Source organism: Nuphar pumila, chromosome 4, assembly GCF_984573655.1.
Source record: "Nuphar pumila chromosome 4, dmNupPumi1.hap1.1, whole genome shotgun sequence".
NCBI lineage: Eukaryota > Viridiplantae > Streptophyta > Magnoliopsida > Nymphaeales > Nymphaeaceae > Nuphar > Nuphar pumila.
Window position 1 is genome coordinate 34579626 of NC_143252.1, and position 14465 is coordinate 34594090.

General features: G+C 39.0%; 1 protein-coding gene across 3 annotated transcripts; it reads right to left on the minus strand.

Moving 5' to 3' along the window:
* Positions 1-6872: 6872 nt before the first annotated feature.
* LOC149839940 (17.8 kDa class I heat shock protein-like) lies at positions 6873-12588 on the minus strand. Of its 3 annotated transcripts, XM_090004283.1 has the most exons (3): positions 12500-12588; positions 7861-7895; positions 6873-7207 (listed from the first exon to the last, which is right to left on the minus strand). In XM_090004283.1, exons 1-3 carry the CDS (start codon positions 12586-12588, stop codon positions 6873-6875), a joined length of 459 nt encoding a protein of 152 aa, XP_089860409.1. The 3 variants fall into 3 exon arrangements, with proteins under 3 accessions (XP_089860409.1, XP_089860410.1, XP_089860411.1); XM_090004284.1 differs by lacking the exon at positions 7861-7895 and having other exon boundaries at positions 6873-7234; positions 12504-12588; XM_090004285.1 differs by lacking the exon at positions 7861-7895 and having other exon boundaries at positions 6873-7210; positions 12486-12588.
* Positions 12589-14465: the final 1877 nt, after the last annotated feature.

Below are 14465 nucleotides of genomic sequence, written 5' to 3' on the forward strand. Positions count from 1 at the left end.
GTTATATGTTCTTATGTCTTTGATTTATAAAGCTTTAGGTGTATGTGCAGTACTTTCAAAACTTTTGGTTCATCATATTTATATTTAAGAATATGACCCGTGCCTATATAGCATCCTAACTCGAACTGCAGGCCCGAAACTGAGCTCAATTTAATAAATTCGCAGGTGACTCAACTCAATAATCACCAATCATCAATGCCATGGCCCATCTTATTAGCAGGAATAGTTAACACTTGAATCAAGTACACCCCTAATCAGTTCCTGGGTGACGAAAATTCTGTGCACCTATAGTCATTAAAGCTAAACTTTGATATTCAATGTTCATGGTCGCAACCCAAAAATTTTGAGCGACGCTGATTCATATCAAGTGTATTAGACTTGATTAACCGACCAATAAAATAATAATTATTGTAACTACCAGTGGACAGTCAAAACTCACACTGTGGTTGAATACAATAAATGCATGCTGGCAAAATGCATGTTACCAGATTTCATTAACAGGAATCAACATATATTTTTAAATAAAATATAAAAAGAAAGGATAGAAAGAAATTACTTTTTCTGCCTAAATTCAGAACAAATTCAGTGTGCTGTGCTCACATGTTATATATTCTTGACAGATCCAACCAAATTTACAATGGTGAAAGGGGAAAAGACCAACAAGACGTTACCCATAGAGAGTTTCAGTCCCATTGTATCATGAACTCAAACTTAGTGTATATAGAAATTCGTGTGCGCAATGATCACATTGCTACACCTGTCTCCCATATTTTAACTAGGGGTGGCAATTTCTGACACAACCCGCCTCTTAGGCGGGTTCGGGTTGGGCTTAAGCCAACCCGTTTAATAAACGGGTCGACCCGCGTAACCCGTTTATTAAACAGGTCGGGTTCGGGTTGGGGGTATGTCAACCCGCCAACCCGGCTGACCCGTTTAATAAACGGGTTAGGCGGGTGGGTCAACCCGACCCGCCAACCCGACCCGTCAACCCGACCCGCCAACCTGCGTACCTGCCAACCCGATCCGTCAACCCGATCCGCCAACCTGACCCACCAACCTGAAAACCCGTTTACCCAACCCAACCCATTTATTAAATGGGTTGGCGGGTCGTGTCGGGTTACCCGTTTATTAAACGGGTCGGGTTCGTGTTTGCCACAGCCGACCCGTTTAATAAACGGGCCGGGTTCGGGTTGAGGTATGCTGACAGGCCAACCCGACCCGCCAACCCGACCAGATTGCCACCCCTAATTTTAACCATCAGTTTGTAATGAAGGAAACCAAAAACAGGGCTTCACACGGCAAGATAGATGTCAAATTTCCATTCTAATATGGTAGAAAACAAATTTAAATGCATTAACTTTTCTGAAAGCTCATATTTACATACACCCAGCTCGGCCTGTAAATAAATCAAGTACCATTATCATTCCATGTTCTTATACTACTGCATCCTCAAAACATCAAATAAATTTTGAAGAATAGAAACTTAATTAAATAGGCCATTTTCAAAAATTAGTCAAGGTTTATGCCAAGCTTAAATACTTGATCGAAATCTGATTTTTTTTAACATATTACTGATTATCTCTAAAGCAAAGCCAACAGATCAGAAATTTTGAACGTGTTTTCCAAAGCCCAAACATTCAAAGAAGGTAACAAGTATAAGATTGTAATTATATATATATATATATATATATATATATATATATATATATATATATATATATATATATATATATATATATATATTCAACTCAAGCCAAACGTTGGTAATTACCAACTGTTCAAAAATGCAGGTTGTTCTCAAAACCTAACTCAAGGTCTGAACTTCTATACAAAAATGTAGAGTTTTGAATCTAAGCCAAATACATAACTGGGATAACAATAAAATTAAATTAAATAAGCAGATCAGAGACTCTAATATTAAACATATATCCAGAATATGTCCAAAGAAAAATATGCAGATCAGAAATTGCTTTATTGAATATGCTTCAAAATATTTTCAACACAAACACGTAGAGCAGAGTTCAAATGCACAGATTAGAGATTCTCATTTTAAACATACATCCAGAATATTTTCCAAAACAAAATATGCATATCAAAAATTGAAAATTCTTCAGAATATTTCCAATGCACACATACACAGATCAGAGATTTGATCATATTTTCCAAAGACTGAAACACAGATTAGAGATTTGATCATATTTTCCAAAGACCAAAACGCAGATAAGAAGTCTAGACTTACTTCCAAATTTCTTTCAATATCTGACATGCATATCAACCATATTTTTATTTCACGTATTGCAAAAAAGTATTTTCAAATCCAAAGCACATAGATCAGAGATTTTAATATATATTCCAAAGCTCAAAACCCGCAGATTAGAAATTTTAAACAGTTTAAGTTCATGCCTAGGGGTCGTGAAGCAGCACATTGCATGCTTGACACAAAATACACTGCAAAAATCGTAAGAATCCTTCCTTTTCACTGTTTTTCCTCCTCTTGCTGCCATGATTTCGTGAAGCCTTTTACCAGACCGTGTAAGAGAGAGTGAGAGAGATAGAGAGAGATGAAGGAGGGAGATGGAAAGTGATTCACGCATGCTGGGGGTTTCGCCTTTAAGGATTTTCGTGAGAAGGAGTTGGAGAAGGAAATGGGGAAGAAGGAGAGTCGTGGGTGAGAGGTGGGGGCCGATTTCCCCCACCCCTCTCCCCACTCTACGTGAAATAGGGTTTTTCATGCCCCCTACTTTTCCACTTTTTATTTAGGGTTCAATAGTGAACCCCTTTCATGTATAACCAGTGTTGTGAGAGGCGTACGCCTCAGTACCTGAAGCGTACGCCTCAGAGGCGAGGCGCACGCTCAAGGTACCGAGGCGTTGCTGTGATGCGCCCCTCATCAACCTCCGACCAGTTGTGACCACCGACCACCGGAGTTGCTGTGCTGCAGCTGCTGCTCAGTCTTCTCCTACCACCGGACGACCGGCATATCCCTCGCTTCCGTACCAGCTGGGCGGGTGGTCCTTCTCTTACTGCCTCCCCTCCCACCGCTTCACTTCCATTCCAGTTGTGAGAGAAGCGCAGGCTCAACGCCTCCCTTCGCCTCATCGCATTTAACAACCTTGTGTATAACCCATGTATTTTTTTTCTATTTTGCCATGCCCCTCACGCCTGATAGTGTGAGCCTTTAATTTTTTTTTTGCAAGTTCGGATCTTCTATACGGTGACCCACGTATCCATTATGTTTTGGGTCCAAAATTGGACCGTTCAGGTCCATCCAAGGATCTAAGTATTTTTAATATTAAATTACAAGGATTCAAAACTTTCCAAAAAAATTACTACAAATAAAAATTTTAGTTGGACCCTTACAATTTTGATGTAAAATCTATATTAAGACATCTCAATTCTGATGTCAAAGATCCAAATAAAATATTTTGGATCTAGATTTTTCGGGTACTAATTTTGGTATCCAAACATTCGGTAAAATATTATGGATCCAAATACAATGCTATGAATTTCATATTAAATTTGTTCCCTCCAAGATTTAATTTAACATTCGTGGATCCACATAATATGCTTTGGATTCAATATCAAATCTACTTATGATATCAAGGATCCGATATTAAGGATCCAAACAATTATCTAGAATCTACTATTAGATATCCAATTAAGATATTCAGGATTCAATATCGAAGATTCAAATAGGATATCCAGGATCCAATAGCGAATATCCAAATGGGATATCCAGGATCCAATATAAATCAAAATAAAACCAGTGAAAATATTCTCATACCATAATTTGACCATAAAATTCAAGTCTATTTAGCTGATATAATTACAGGGAGAGACCTGTACGAGGGATCTTAGGGCAAAGTTTATTTACAATACTTAAAGAGGGAAAGAGGTATTACATCAGGTGAAACAAAGCCAAAAACTTGGCAGTTCAAAACGCCACCAATGGAAATGAGAAATCCTGTCTCCTCTTAGGGACCACAAACTATCAAACCTGAGCCCCCCCAAATCCAATATCACTATCTTTAAGTCATATTGAGCATGTGTTGTATAAATCTGAGGTGCAGTTTCTAGAGAAATCCAGAAAGATCACAATCCTTTTAATTAGAAGTTGCGCAAAAAAAAATGAGAACTGATCATTCTAGAATCATTTGGTCAATTTAGAATTCCCTGATAATGTGTCCTACTTTTCATAATGTTTGTCACCCTCATGGGCAAGAAATCCTCTAGTAAAAAATATAACATTTTTATTTTTCATATCTAACCCTTCAAATGTGATCTATATATTAATTAAGTTCAATAGAAACTAACATTTGGATCTTGTATTTCTGTCATATAAGTCAAATTTTATGATGGTTGCAAAATCAACAGCCTATAATGTGTGAAATTTTCAAACCTTAGAAGAAAAACATAATTTTAAGTAAAAACTATGATCCAAGGGTCAATTCTTACTATTTTGACTATGTTGAACACATCCATAGGGTCAGATATGGTCAAAACATCATTTCTGGCATATAAGTGAGATTTTTTGATGGTTGAAAAATCAATAACCTACAATGTGCCAAAATTTCAAACCTTTGAATAAAAACATATTTTTATGTAGAAAAACTATGGTCCGAGGGTTAATTCCTACCATTCTGACTATGCTGAACACAACCATCAGGTTAGATCTGTTGTAAAAACAACCTCTTTCTATAAGTTCCAAGTAAGGGGTTCCTTAGCCACGTGGGTAACAAATGTTGTCGGAGTGTGAAGCCAGTTTCCTACCTAAAATATAAATCTATAATTTTTGTAAGGGTAGTTATGTAATTTTATCATAAACTCCTTGTATCCAATAACACTAGTCAACTCCATGTAAAATTTGCAGACTCCTCCTATTTAAGGAGGCATCATCTTATGTATTGTGTATCCTAATAAATAAAGAAGAAGGCTCAATGTGATCATAGACTTAAGCAATTCTTGCCAAACCACTTAAAATCCTTGTTTTCTTGTGTGACTTTTTTTTCTCCATTTGTTTTTGTGCTTATTTCTTCAATCCATCAGTGGGGTCATTTCCTAGCAAATGCTATCCCCTCTTTTAATTAATGTCCACTTTCTTTTTATTTTTTTTGAAAGAACTTAATGTTCACTTCTCAGATATCATGTTAAAAGACCGATGACAAGGAAACAAATTTGAATTACTGTTTAATAGGAATATTCTCCATGTCTTTTGATATATAAAATAGCAATTGTGAGTCTGTTTCAGTCATCTCCAAAGTCATCCCTACAGTCGTACCCTTCTCTGATGCAAGTCTGTTTAATTTGATCAAATCAAACCCGATAAATGTGATCTACATTGTCCATATAGTGAAGATCATCATTTGAATCACCATTTGAATCACCATAATCTAACTTGTGGTAAACAAAGCACAAAGATTTCGTGATATAAAAAAACATGTTTTTTCATAAAAAGAACATATGATCTAGGGGTCAATTCCCATTAAATCGATCATGCAGAGCCTATGGGGTCAAATTTGATAAAAAATAATAGGCATCAATGAGGTCCTAGGAAAAGTATGAAGATAGGGGATGGGTAGAAAAAGGTTAGGGCTCTTTTCCACGAGCTCACCTACCAGCTTGTCACGCTCATCATAAACCTTGTCAATTTAAACCTTCCACGATTATTTTCTGATAGTTTGATCATGTTTGGCTGTGTGAAGTGCTAAGCTTAGCTTAAAGGCAACTCTTCTGCAGTTGCACTCTGTTAGAGGCTTGCTCATGGTCATGTTGGCCTTGAACTCTCTCAGGACTCTCACATGATGAACGAAGATCACATGAATCATGACTCTCATACGGTGGACTCTCATATGTAAGACCTTTTCAAGAAGATTCAATCTAACAAGGCTTGTATGAATCGGGATTCTCAAGAGTCCAAACCTCAAAATTGTGTGAACCTTACCGAGACCTTGATCTCTCTAACCCAAAAGTCCTTACAAGTCCATAAATATAATAATAAACACAACTCTCAAGTAACCAGAAGTGAGAGCCTTTCCCGTGAATGTAGGCATGCATATTACCGAACCACGTAAATCATTGTCCCGTCCCATCTGCTTGTGTGTGGTTTTATACTCGGCTATCATAATACGGCCCTTGGTGATTGTCCCCTCTATAAGCAAACAAGAAAGCTGCATCTGGTTCTTATAGGTTCATATCCACAAAACTCACTTCGCAGATGAGTGATTTATAATTAAAAACCGTTTTTTCTTTTAACTGTTTTTTTTGCTCCCCTTTCGATTTAATGAATTTTTGTGCGAGCATGGCACACATTGTGAGCAAAACAGTAAAACTTGCCAGCTGAAAAGTGATTTAATTGAAAACTGTCGTCCTGTCTAGCTCATTATTTCTTCTCATTTGTTTTAGTGAATGGGTAATGTCAACACCTTTTAATATCTTCTACATCCACTGCTGAAAGGCATCTCTCTCACTCTCTCTTACAAGATTGAATATAAGAACTACAACCACAATGCCAGCGTTTGTTTCTTCATTCATAATAATACCTTGCCTACATAAACTTGCACAAGACTCGTAACACATCATTCAGTATCCAGAACGCGTCTAGTTAACATGCATTTTGAAACTATTCAGATTGTGCAAATTAGCCAGGATTTTGTGGCAAAGAAAAACCATTTTTTGCCATATTAATCACATTAATACCAAACAAAAGGTTAAGATTGGCAAAATCAACACAATTCCTTTGTATAGAAAAGCGAATCACCAGTTTATAACATATGAGAAATACATCAGACACAGCAAAGTACCCGTCACGGCCGTTGCGCAGCATACAATACAACTAGAAAACAGAGGATGAGAGATGCAACATGAATGGCCAATCAACCGCTAATCTTAATGGATTTGATCTCCAGTGCTTTGGGCACAGTGACAGTGAGGACCCTGTTCTCCATGGCGACCTTCACCTCATCCACCTTCGCGTTCTCTGGCAGCCTGAGTTGCCGGAGAAACTTGCCGCTGCTTCTCTCGACGAGGTGCAACTTGTCTCCCTTCTCCTTGCTCTCTCTGCTCCTTTCCCCGCTTATCTTCAGCACCTTCCCATCTTCCTTGAGCTCCACCTTCACTTGTTTCTTCTTGAGTCCCGGGAGGTTGGCCTTGAAGACATGGGCTTCAGGCATCTCCTTCCAATCGATGTGAGTGTTTGCGAGTGCAGAAGCTTCTCTTGCAAAGGTTCGCAGAGAAGGGGAGTATTGGGTCCAACCCTATCCTTCATTAATGATGTGGAAAAGTGGAATAGCCACCAACTTCCCATTAATGCAGGAAATTGAAGGGTCAAAACCCCTTCGATTTCTGGAATGAGTCTAGAAGACTCACATCTAAAAAGTTCACATCTAGAAGACTCTATGCCATATTTAAATAGGGGTGCAGAGACTGTGTGCTGGTGGGAGAAGAGCTGAGTGCTGTGAGCAGAGTGACTGTGTGCAGTGTGCAGCGTGCAGAGAAAGAAAAAGTAAGAGAGAGAGAGAGAGTGGAGAGAAGAAGATAAAGGAAGAAGGTTCATCACCATGCATTGATCCTCAGAGAGAGGTGTTGGTTGTGGTGTGGGTTTTGACTAGGGTAGTGCACCTGAGAGGTAATCTTATATTTCTCTCTTTCTGTGATTCCTTTGTTGTTATTCTCTTTAGCTTTGGGCAAACTATTGGACATTGTACTCTCTACTCTTATTATAGTGGATTGTTCTCTCCGTACCCCATGGATGTAGGTCATGTTGACCGAACCACGTAAACCCTTGTGTTGTGATTTGATTGTGCCTTTATTAGATCATATATTGCTTCCGCTCAAATATTTTTGTTACCCTCATTACTCAACAAGTGGTATTAGAGCTAGTTCGTGGAAAGTCATGTCTTCCAAGTCAGTTAGCTCCAAGTTTGAGGTGAAGATGTTTGATGGCAAATGAAACTTCTTTTTATGGCAAAGAAGGGTGAATGCTCTACTTGCACAGCAAGGGTTGCACATGACTCTTATCGAGAAGGCGAATAGGCCAGAGACCATGACCGATGATAAATGAGATAATCTTGACTTGAGGGCCGCTGATGTGATTGAGTTGTGTCTATCAGATGAAGTCATATGCAACGTGATGAAAGATAGGACAACATCAAGATTGTGGTTGCGGCTAGAGAACCTCTATATGACTAAGAACTTGTCCAACAAGTTAGACCTCAAGAAATAACTTTATAGTTTTCGTATGAAGGATGGTACTCCCATTCTTGACCATCTTAATGTATTTAATAAGATTATTGCTGGTTTATTTAGTCTGGATGTTAAACTTGAAAATGAGGATAAAACTTTGTTGTTACTAACCTCATTGTCACCATCTTATGAGCATCTTGTGACAACCATAATTTATGAAAAAGAACATTGGATATGAAAGAGATCACATGTACGCTCATTTTAAATGAAATTAGGAGAAGACCATCACCAAATGAGGATTCTGGTGAAGGATTGATGAAGAGTTCATCCAAAGGCAGGGGTCGGTCAAAGGACAAAAAAAAATGACCGCAGATATAGGAGCAAGTCCAGGTCAAGGAAAGACATCACTTGCTACAATTGTGGAAAGAAAGGAAACTTTCAGAATCAGTGCAAAGAGCCAAGAAAAAATCAGAAAAAGGGAAAGAGATAGAATCATTAAAAACCAAAGAAGATACCACAACCACAGTTGAAGGTGAGCTTGTGATTTTGTCTACTACTAATGATCCATGTTTTTGTGTGTGTCAGGATACATATTGGGTCATAGACACAGGAGCCTCGTACCATGCCACAACACGGAGAGAGTATTTCAGTACATACAAGACCGATAATTTTGGTGTTGTCCGAATGGAAAACACAGGAGCGTTAAAAATTATAAGAATTGGAGATATTCATCTCCAGACCAGTCTTGGGTACATGTTGGTGCTCAAGGATGTCAGACATGTTCCAGACTTGAGGTTGAATTTGCTTTCAGTAGGAAAGCTTGATGAAGAGGACAGAAGTAGTGTTTTTAGCCAAGGACAGTGGAAACTCAACAGCGGGTCATTGGTTCAGGCCAGAGAAAAGAGATGTACTCTTTACAAAATGCAAGATAAGGTATGCAAGAAACAATTGAATACAGCTGATGACTCTTTTATTGATTTGTGGCACAGTCGATTAGACCACATGAGTGAGAAGGGCTTGCCGATTCTTGCTAAGGGGGAGCAACTTCCAGAGTTAAAAGGTACACATCTAAACCAGTATGTTCATTGCTTAACTGGTAAGCAATATGAAGTATTTTTTGTTAGAAATGCCTTTCATAGAAAATCTCACATTCTGGAGCGAGTTTATACTGATGTTTGTGGTCCTCTGAGAACAAAAACTGTTAATGGTTTTACTGATGTGAAAACTTTCAGTGGTGCACTTTATTTTGTTACTTTTATAGATGACTTCTCTAGGAAGGTTTGGGTATACCCTCTAAAAACCAAGGATAAGGTTCTTGATGTATTCAAGCAATTTCATCCTATGGTTGAGATGAAAATAACTGAAATGCATCAGGTCAGATAATGGTGGCGAGTACAAAGGTCTATTCCATGAATATTATAAAATTCATGGAATTCGCCATGAGTTGACAGTTCCAGGTACCCCACAACACAATGTAGTTACAAAAAGGATGAACCGTACAATTACAGAGAGAATCAAGTGTATACTTGCACAATCCAAGTTGCCAAAAAAATTTTGGGGTGAGACTTTAAGGACAACAGTTGATGTGATCAACTTGTCGCCTACTCATGCCTTAGCAAATGATGTTGCAGATAGGGTGTGGTCAGGAAAGGATGTGTCCTACAAGCACCTGAGGGTATTTGGATGCAGGGCATTTGCACATATCCCCAAGGAGGAGAGGTCTAAGCTTGATGATAAGGCGAAACAATGCATTTTTCTGGGATTTGGTGATGCTGAATTCGGCTACAGACTATGAGATTGAGAGAAGTAGAAGGTATTCAGATCCAAAGACGTGATATTCTTTGAAGACCAGACACTTGAAGATATCAAGAAAGATTTGCCAATTCAGACTTTTGCAGGTGGATCTATCCACTTGGATCCAGTTACTTCTCCAGTGGCACAAGTTGAAGGAAGAGCAGTGCAGGAAGATGATGCAGAGGCTGGTGTTGATTTACCTGTAGGCCATGTTGAGCAGGAAGAAATTGGAGAGCAACCTCCTCTAGAACCCCAACTGAGAAGATGTTCCAGAGAGTCACAACCTTCTAGAAGGTATTCTCCACATGAGTATGTAATACTTACTGATGCAGGTGAACTAGAGAGTTACCAGGAAGTACATGAGTGTGAGCAGAAAGAGCAGTGGCTAATAGCTATGCATGATGAGATGAATGCATTGCAGAAGAACCACACTTATGACTTGATGGAACTACCAGAAGACATAAAGGTCTTGAAGAACAAGTAGGTTTTCAAGTTGAAGACTCAAGAACAAAGTTCTCAACCAAAGTACAAAGCCATATTGGTTGTGAAAGGCTTTGGTCAAAAGCAAGGTATTGACTTTAAAGAAATTTTCTCTCTTGTTGTTAAAATATTTTCAATTTGCGTTGCTCTAGGTATTGCTGCTAGCCTGAACTTGGAGATTGAGCAGCTAGATGTGAAGACTGCTTTTCTCCATGGTGATTTAGAAGATGATATATACATAGAGCAACCAGAAGGCTTCAAAGTCAAAGGTAAATAAAATCTTGTATGCAGGTTGAAAAAGAGCGTGTATGGGCTGAAGAAATCTTCAAGACAATGGTACAAGAAATTTGATTCATTTATGACTGAAAATAGATACAATAGATCGACTTCAGATCATTGTGTCTACATAAAATGGTTCGGTGAAAATTTTGTTATTCTCTTGTTATATGTTGATGATATGCTTATCCTTGAAAAAGATATGTCTATAATTGACAGGCTCAAGAAGGAACTGAATAAAACCTTTGCAATGAAGGACATGAGGTCAGCAAAAGAAATATTGGGCATGCAGATCTCTCGTGATAGAAAAACCAAGAAGATACGATTATCACAGGAGAAGTATATCGAGAAGGTGTTGAACATGTTCAATATGAACAATGCAAAGCCAATTGGTTCTCCTTTTGCAGGTCACTTTAAGCTGAACTCGGAGTAGAGTCCATCAAGTGACGAGGAGAAGGAGAAAATGAAGAAAGTTTCTTATGCTTCAGTAGTCGAAAGCTTGATGTACGTGATGATATGTACGGGACTAGACATCGCATATGCAGTAGGTGTTGCTAACAAATTTCTTGTAAATCTAGGAAAAGAGCATTGAACATCAGTAAAATGGATCTTTAGATATCTTAGAGGAAGCTCCAAAGTTTGTTTAAGCTTTGGGGATGGACCACCTGTCTTGACAGGTTACACAGATGCAAATATGGCTGGAGATATTAATACGAGGAAGTCTACATCGGGTTTTGTACTCACTTTTGTAGGGAGAGTTATATCATGGCAGTCAAAATTGCAAAGGTGTATTGCTTTGTCTACTACTGAGGCAGAGTAGATTGCTCTTACAGAAGCTTGCAAAGAGATGCTATGGATGAAAAGATTCTTGTAGGATTTGGGTTTAGAGCCAGACAAGTACTTGGTGTACTGCGACAATCAGAGTGCCATTCATCTTGCCAAGAATTCGAGTTTTCACTCAAAGTCAAAGCATATATATATCAGGTACCATTGAATCCGAGATGTGTTTGAGAAAAATTTGCTTCATCTTGCAAAGATCTCTACAAATGATAATGGTGCAGATATGCTGACAAAAGCCTTATTGATGGAGAAACAAAATACATGTTGCCAGCTGGCGGACATGGACTCTAGTTGATTAGATAAATTAGAGTACCCCTTGGGCTGGAGGGGGAGATTATTGGGTCAAGCCCTATCCTTCATTAATGATGTGGGGAAGTGGAATAACCACCAACTTTTCATTAATGCATGAAGTTGAAGGGTCAAAACCACTTCAGTTTCTGGAATAAGTCTAGAAGGCTCACATCTAGAAGACTCTATGCCATCTATAAATAGGGGTGCAGAGGTTGTGTGCTGGTGGGAGAAGAGCAGAGTGCTGTGAGCAGAGTGAATGTGTGTGGCGTGCAAAGAAAGAAGAAGTAAGAGAGAGAGTGGAGAGAAGAAGAGGAAGAAATAAGGTTCATCACCACGCATTGATCCTTAGAGAGAGGTGTTGGTTGTAGTGTGGGTTTTGACTCGGGTTGTGCACCCGAGAGGTAATCTTGTATCTCTCTCTTCTTGTAATTTTTTTGTTGTTATTGTCTTTATCTTTGTGCAAGTTATTGAACGTTGTACTCTCTACTCTTATTATAATGGATTATTCTCTTCGTATTACATGGATGCAGGTCGTGTTGACCGAACCACGTAAATTCTTGTGTTATGATTTGATTGTGCCTTTATTAGATCCTATATTGCTTTCCAGCGAATATTTTTGTTACCTTCATTACTCAACAGGAAGGAGATGGAATCGAGGAAGAAGCCATCAAAGGGATCCCATAAATCCATGGAGAAAGGATCAGAGATGGACGAAATCAGTGCCATTTTGTACGTTGATGGTGTTTGTTTGCCTCTGAATAAAAAAAAAGGAAAATAAAAAAGAATTTATAAAGCACCAGTCGAAAAACGAGCGATTTGCAATTGCAAAGCTTGATTTCTGACAGAAATAGGCAACTCCCACCAGACGTATTTATAGAGGGGCAGAAGAAGACCAAAGAAGAAGAAGATGCGGTAAGGTTGCAGGTTTTCTTACATCTGAAGCTACTGAAGGCTCGTGATGTTTCTGGTTTGGCGTGTCATTTTTTATTCTTCACCAAAACGTCTACGTCAGAGCCTATTCAATATAATCTTTTGCGGTCATATTAGTGTTTTTGGTCCCCATCTAACGGAAGCAGATCAGGTCATGCTGAACATGAGCCTTCTGCGCATGCTAAAATCGTGGCTGACTGTTAAACGTTTCGGATGAGTACCGCGTTGTATTGTTTTTCCGTCAATGGTTGAATGAAAACAAAATTAAAAATTAAACATACGAACCCCAAAGACGCAGTCCCTCTCATTTTTCTGCAAGGAAATGGAATAGCTTCAATGAAGCACCTAAAGTGACATAGGACGATTGTCTTCTTCCACTTCAATAAAGCACCTAAAACTTTTACAAGAGAAAAACCGAAAGAGGATGATCGTCCAGTGCAGTCGCTCGATCCTTCCCAATTTCTACCAGGTTGATCCTCTCATGACATGCACCATCAGATGGATGAGTTCTTTTCTCAAGTCATTTGAGAAGCACGTCAAGGACTCAAGAAAAGACGAAGCAGGCAACCTATTGGGCTGCTTATGTTGTCCTGTCAAAGAAAAGAAATTGAAGGAAGGATTTGAGGTTGCTAAATAGAGGGAGGCAAGCAGAGCCGTGCCTGTATTTTATCGGGCCTGAGGTAGAGGGAAAAAATGGGCCCCCTATTAATAGTAGGAGTTCAGGGGCAGCGCCTTCGATTTTTTTTTAAAGAATCAAAATAACAATAAATTGGGCCCCTAAATTTTTTTTGAGCCTAGGGGCTCTGAGGCCCAAGCCTCATTGGCCTCTTTACAGGTACGGCTCTGGAGGCAAGATCAGTATCAGGGCATAATGTTTGTGATGAATCGCCCTTCACAGCAAGATGCAGATCTCCTGAGGCAGAGATCTGATTTCAACACAATGGAGAGAGAAAGATAAGAATGCAAGACCAGAATGGAGCACCATTCTTTGTTAATGGTGGGAGCACCTTCCTTTGTTAATGGCAGGCGAAAGAGAAAAGAGACTGAAAGACTAAGAAAGGAAAGAGAGAGAAGAGAACTAGGAAAGATATGAGAGAGAGACTCCGTCTTTTGGGGTCTGTATGCTTATTTTTTAATATTTTTTTTTTCCATTCTACCATTGACAGAAAAGCAGCAGTTAACGAGGACGTTAAGGCCACGCGGCGCTCATCCAAAATGTTTAATGGTCGGCCACGATTTTGGCATGAGCAGAAAGCTCATGTTCAGCCTGACCTGATTTGATCTGCTTCCCATCTAACAGGCACAAGATGGACCTGTTGTTTTGTTAATATGGAAAGCATATCAAAAGTCGACCCAGACCCGTACCAAATCCTATATGAGAACATTATTTGATCGGTTATGGTTAGTGTAATTCTTATAGGATCTGGGTATGATTTTTCTTATGATGGTTTTGATTGGACCGAGATCCGGACTTAGTACCAACATCTCAAATCAGATTTGGGTTTAGTCTCGCCTGGGTTTGAACCAATCCTGACCTATTGACACCCTTAAAAAGCAGCGAGGATCAAATTTTAGTCAGGTGTACCATGGCTCAAGGATGCGAATGGATCGGGTTTGGTTAGACCTCCAAACTGAATCTAACACCTTGATTTCCGGATAAGTCATACACATCA

What these genes read in the sequence shown, in the direction of transcription:
- LOC149839940 (XM_090004283.1), bottom strand. Translation starts at nt 12,588, where the DNA reads ATGGCACTGATTTCGTCCATCTCTGATCCTTTCTCCATGGATTTATGG. An exon ending in CTCGATTCCATCTCCTTCCT is followed by an intron (nt 7,896 to 12,499) that starts GTTGAGTAATGA and finishes CTGACTTGGAAG; the next exon opens with ACATGACTTTCCACGAACTA. An exon ending in AACTAGCTCTAATACCACTT is followed by an intron (nt 7,208 to 7,860) that starts GTTGAGTAATGA and finishes TTGCAAGAGAAG; the next exon opens with CTTCTGCACTCGCAAACACT.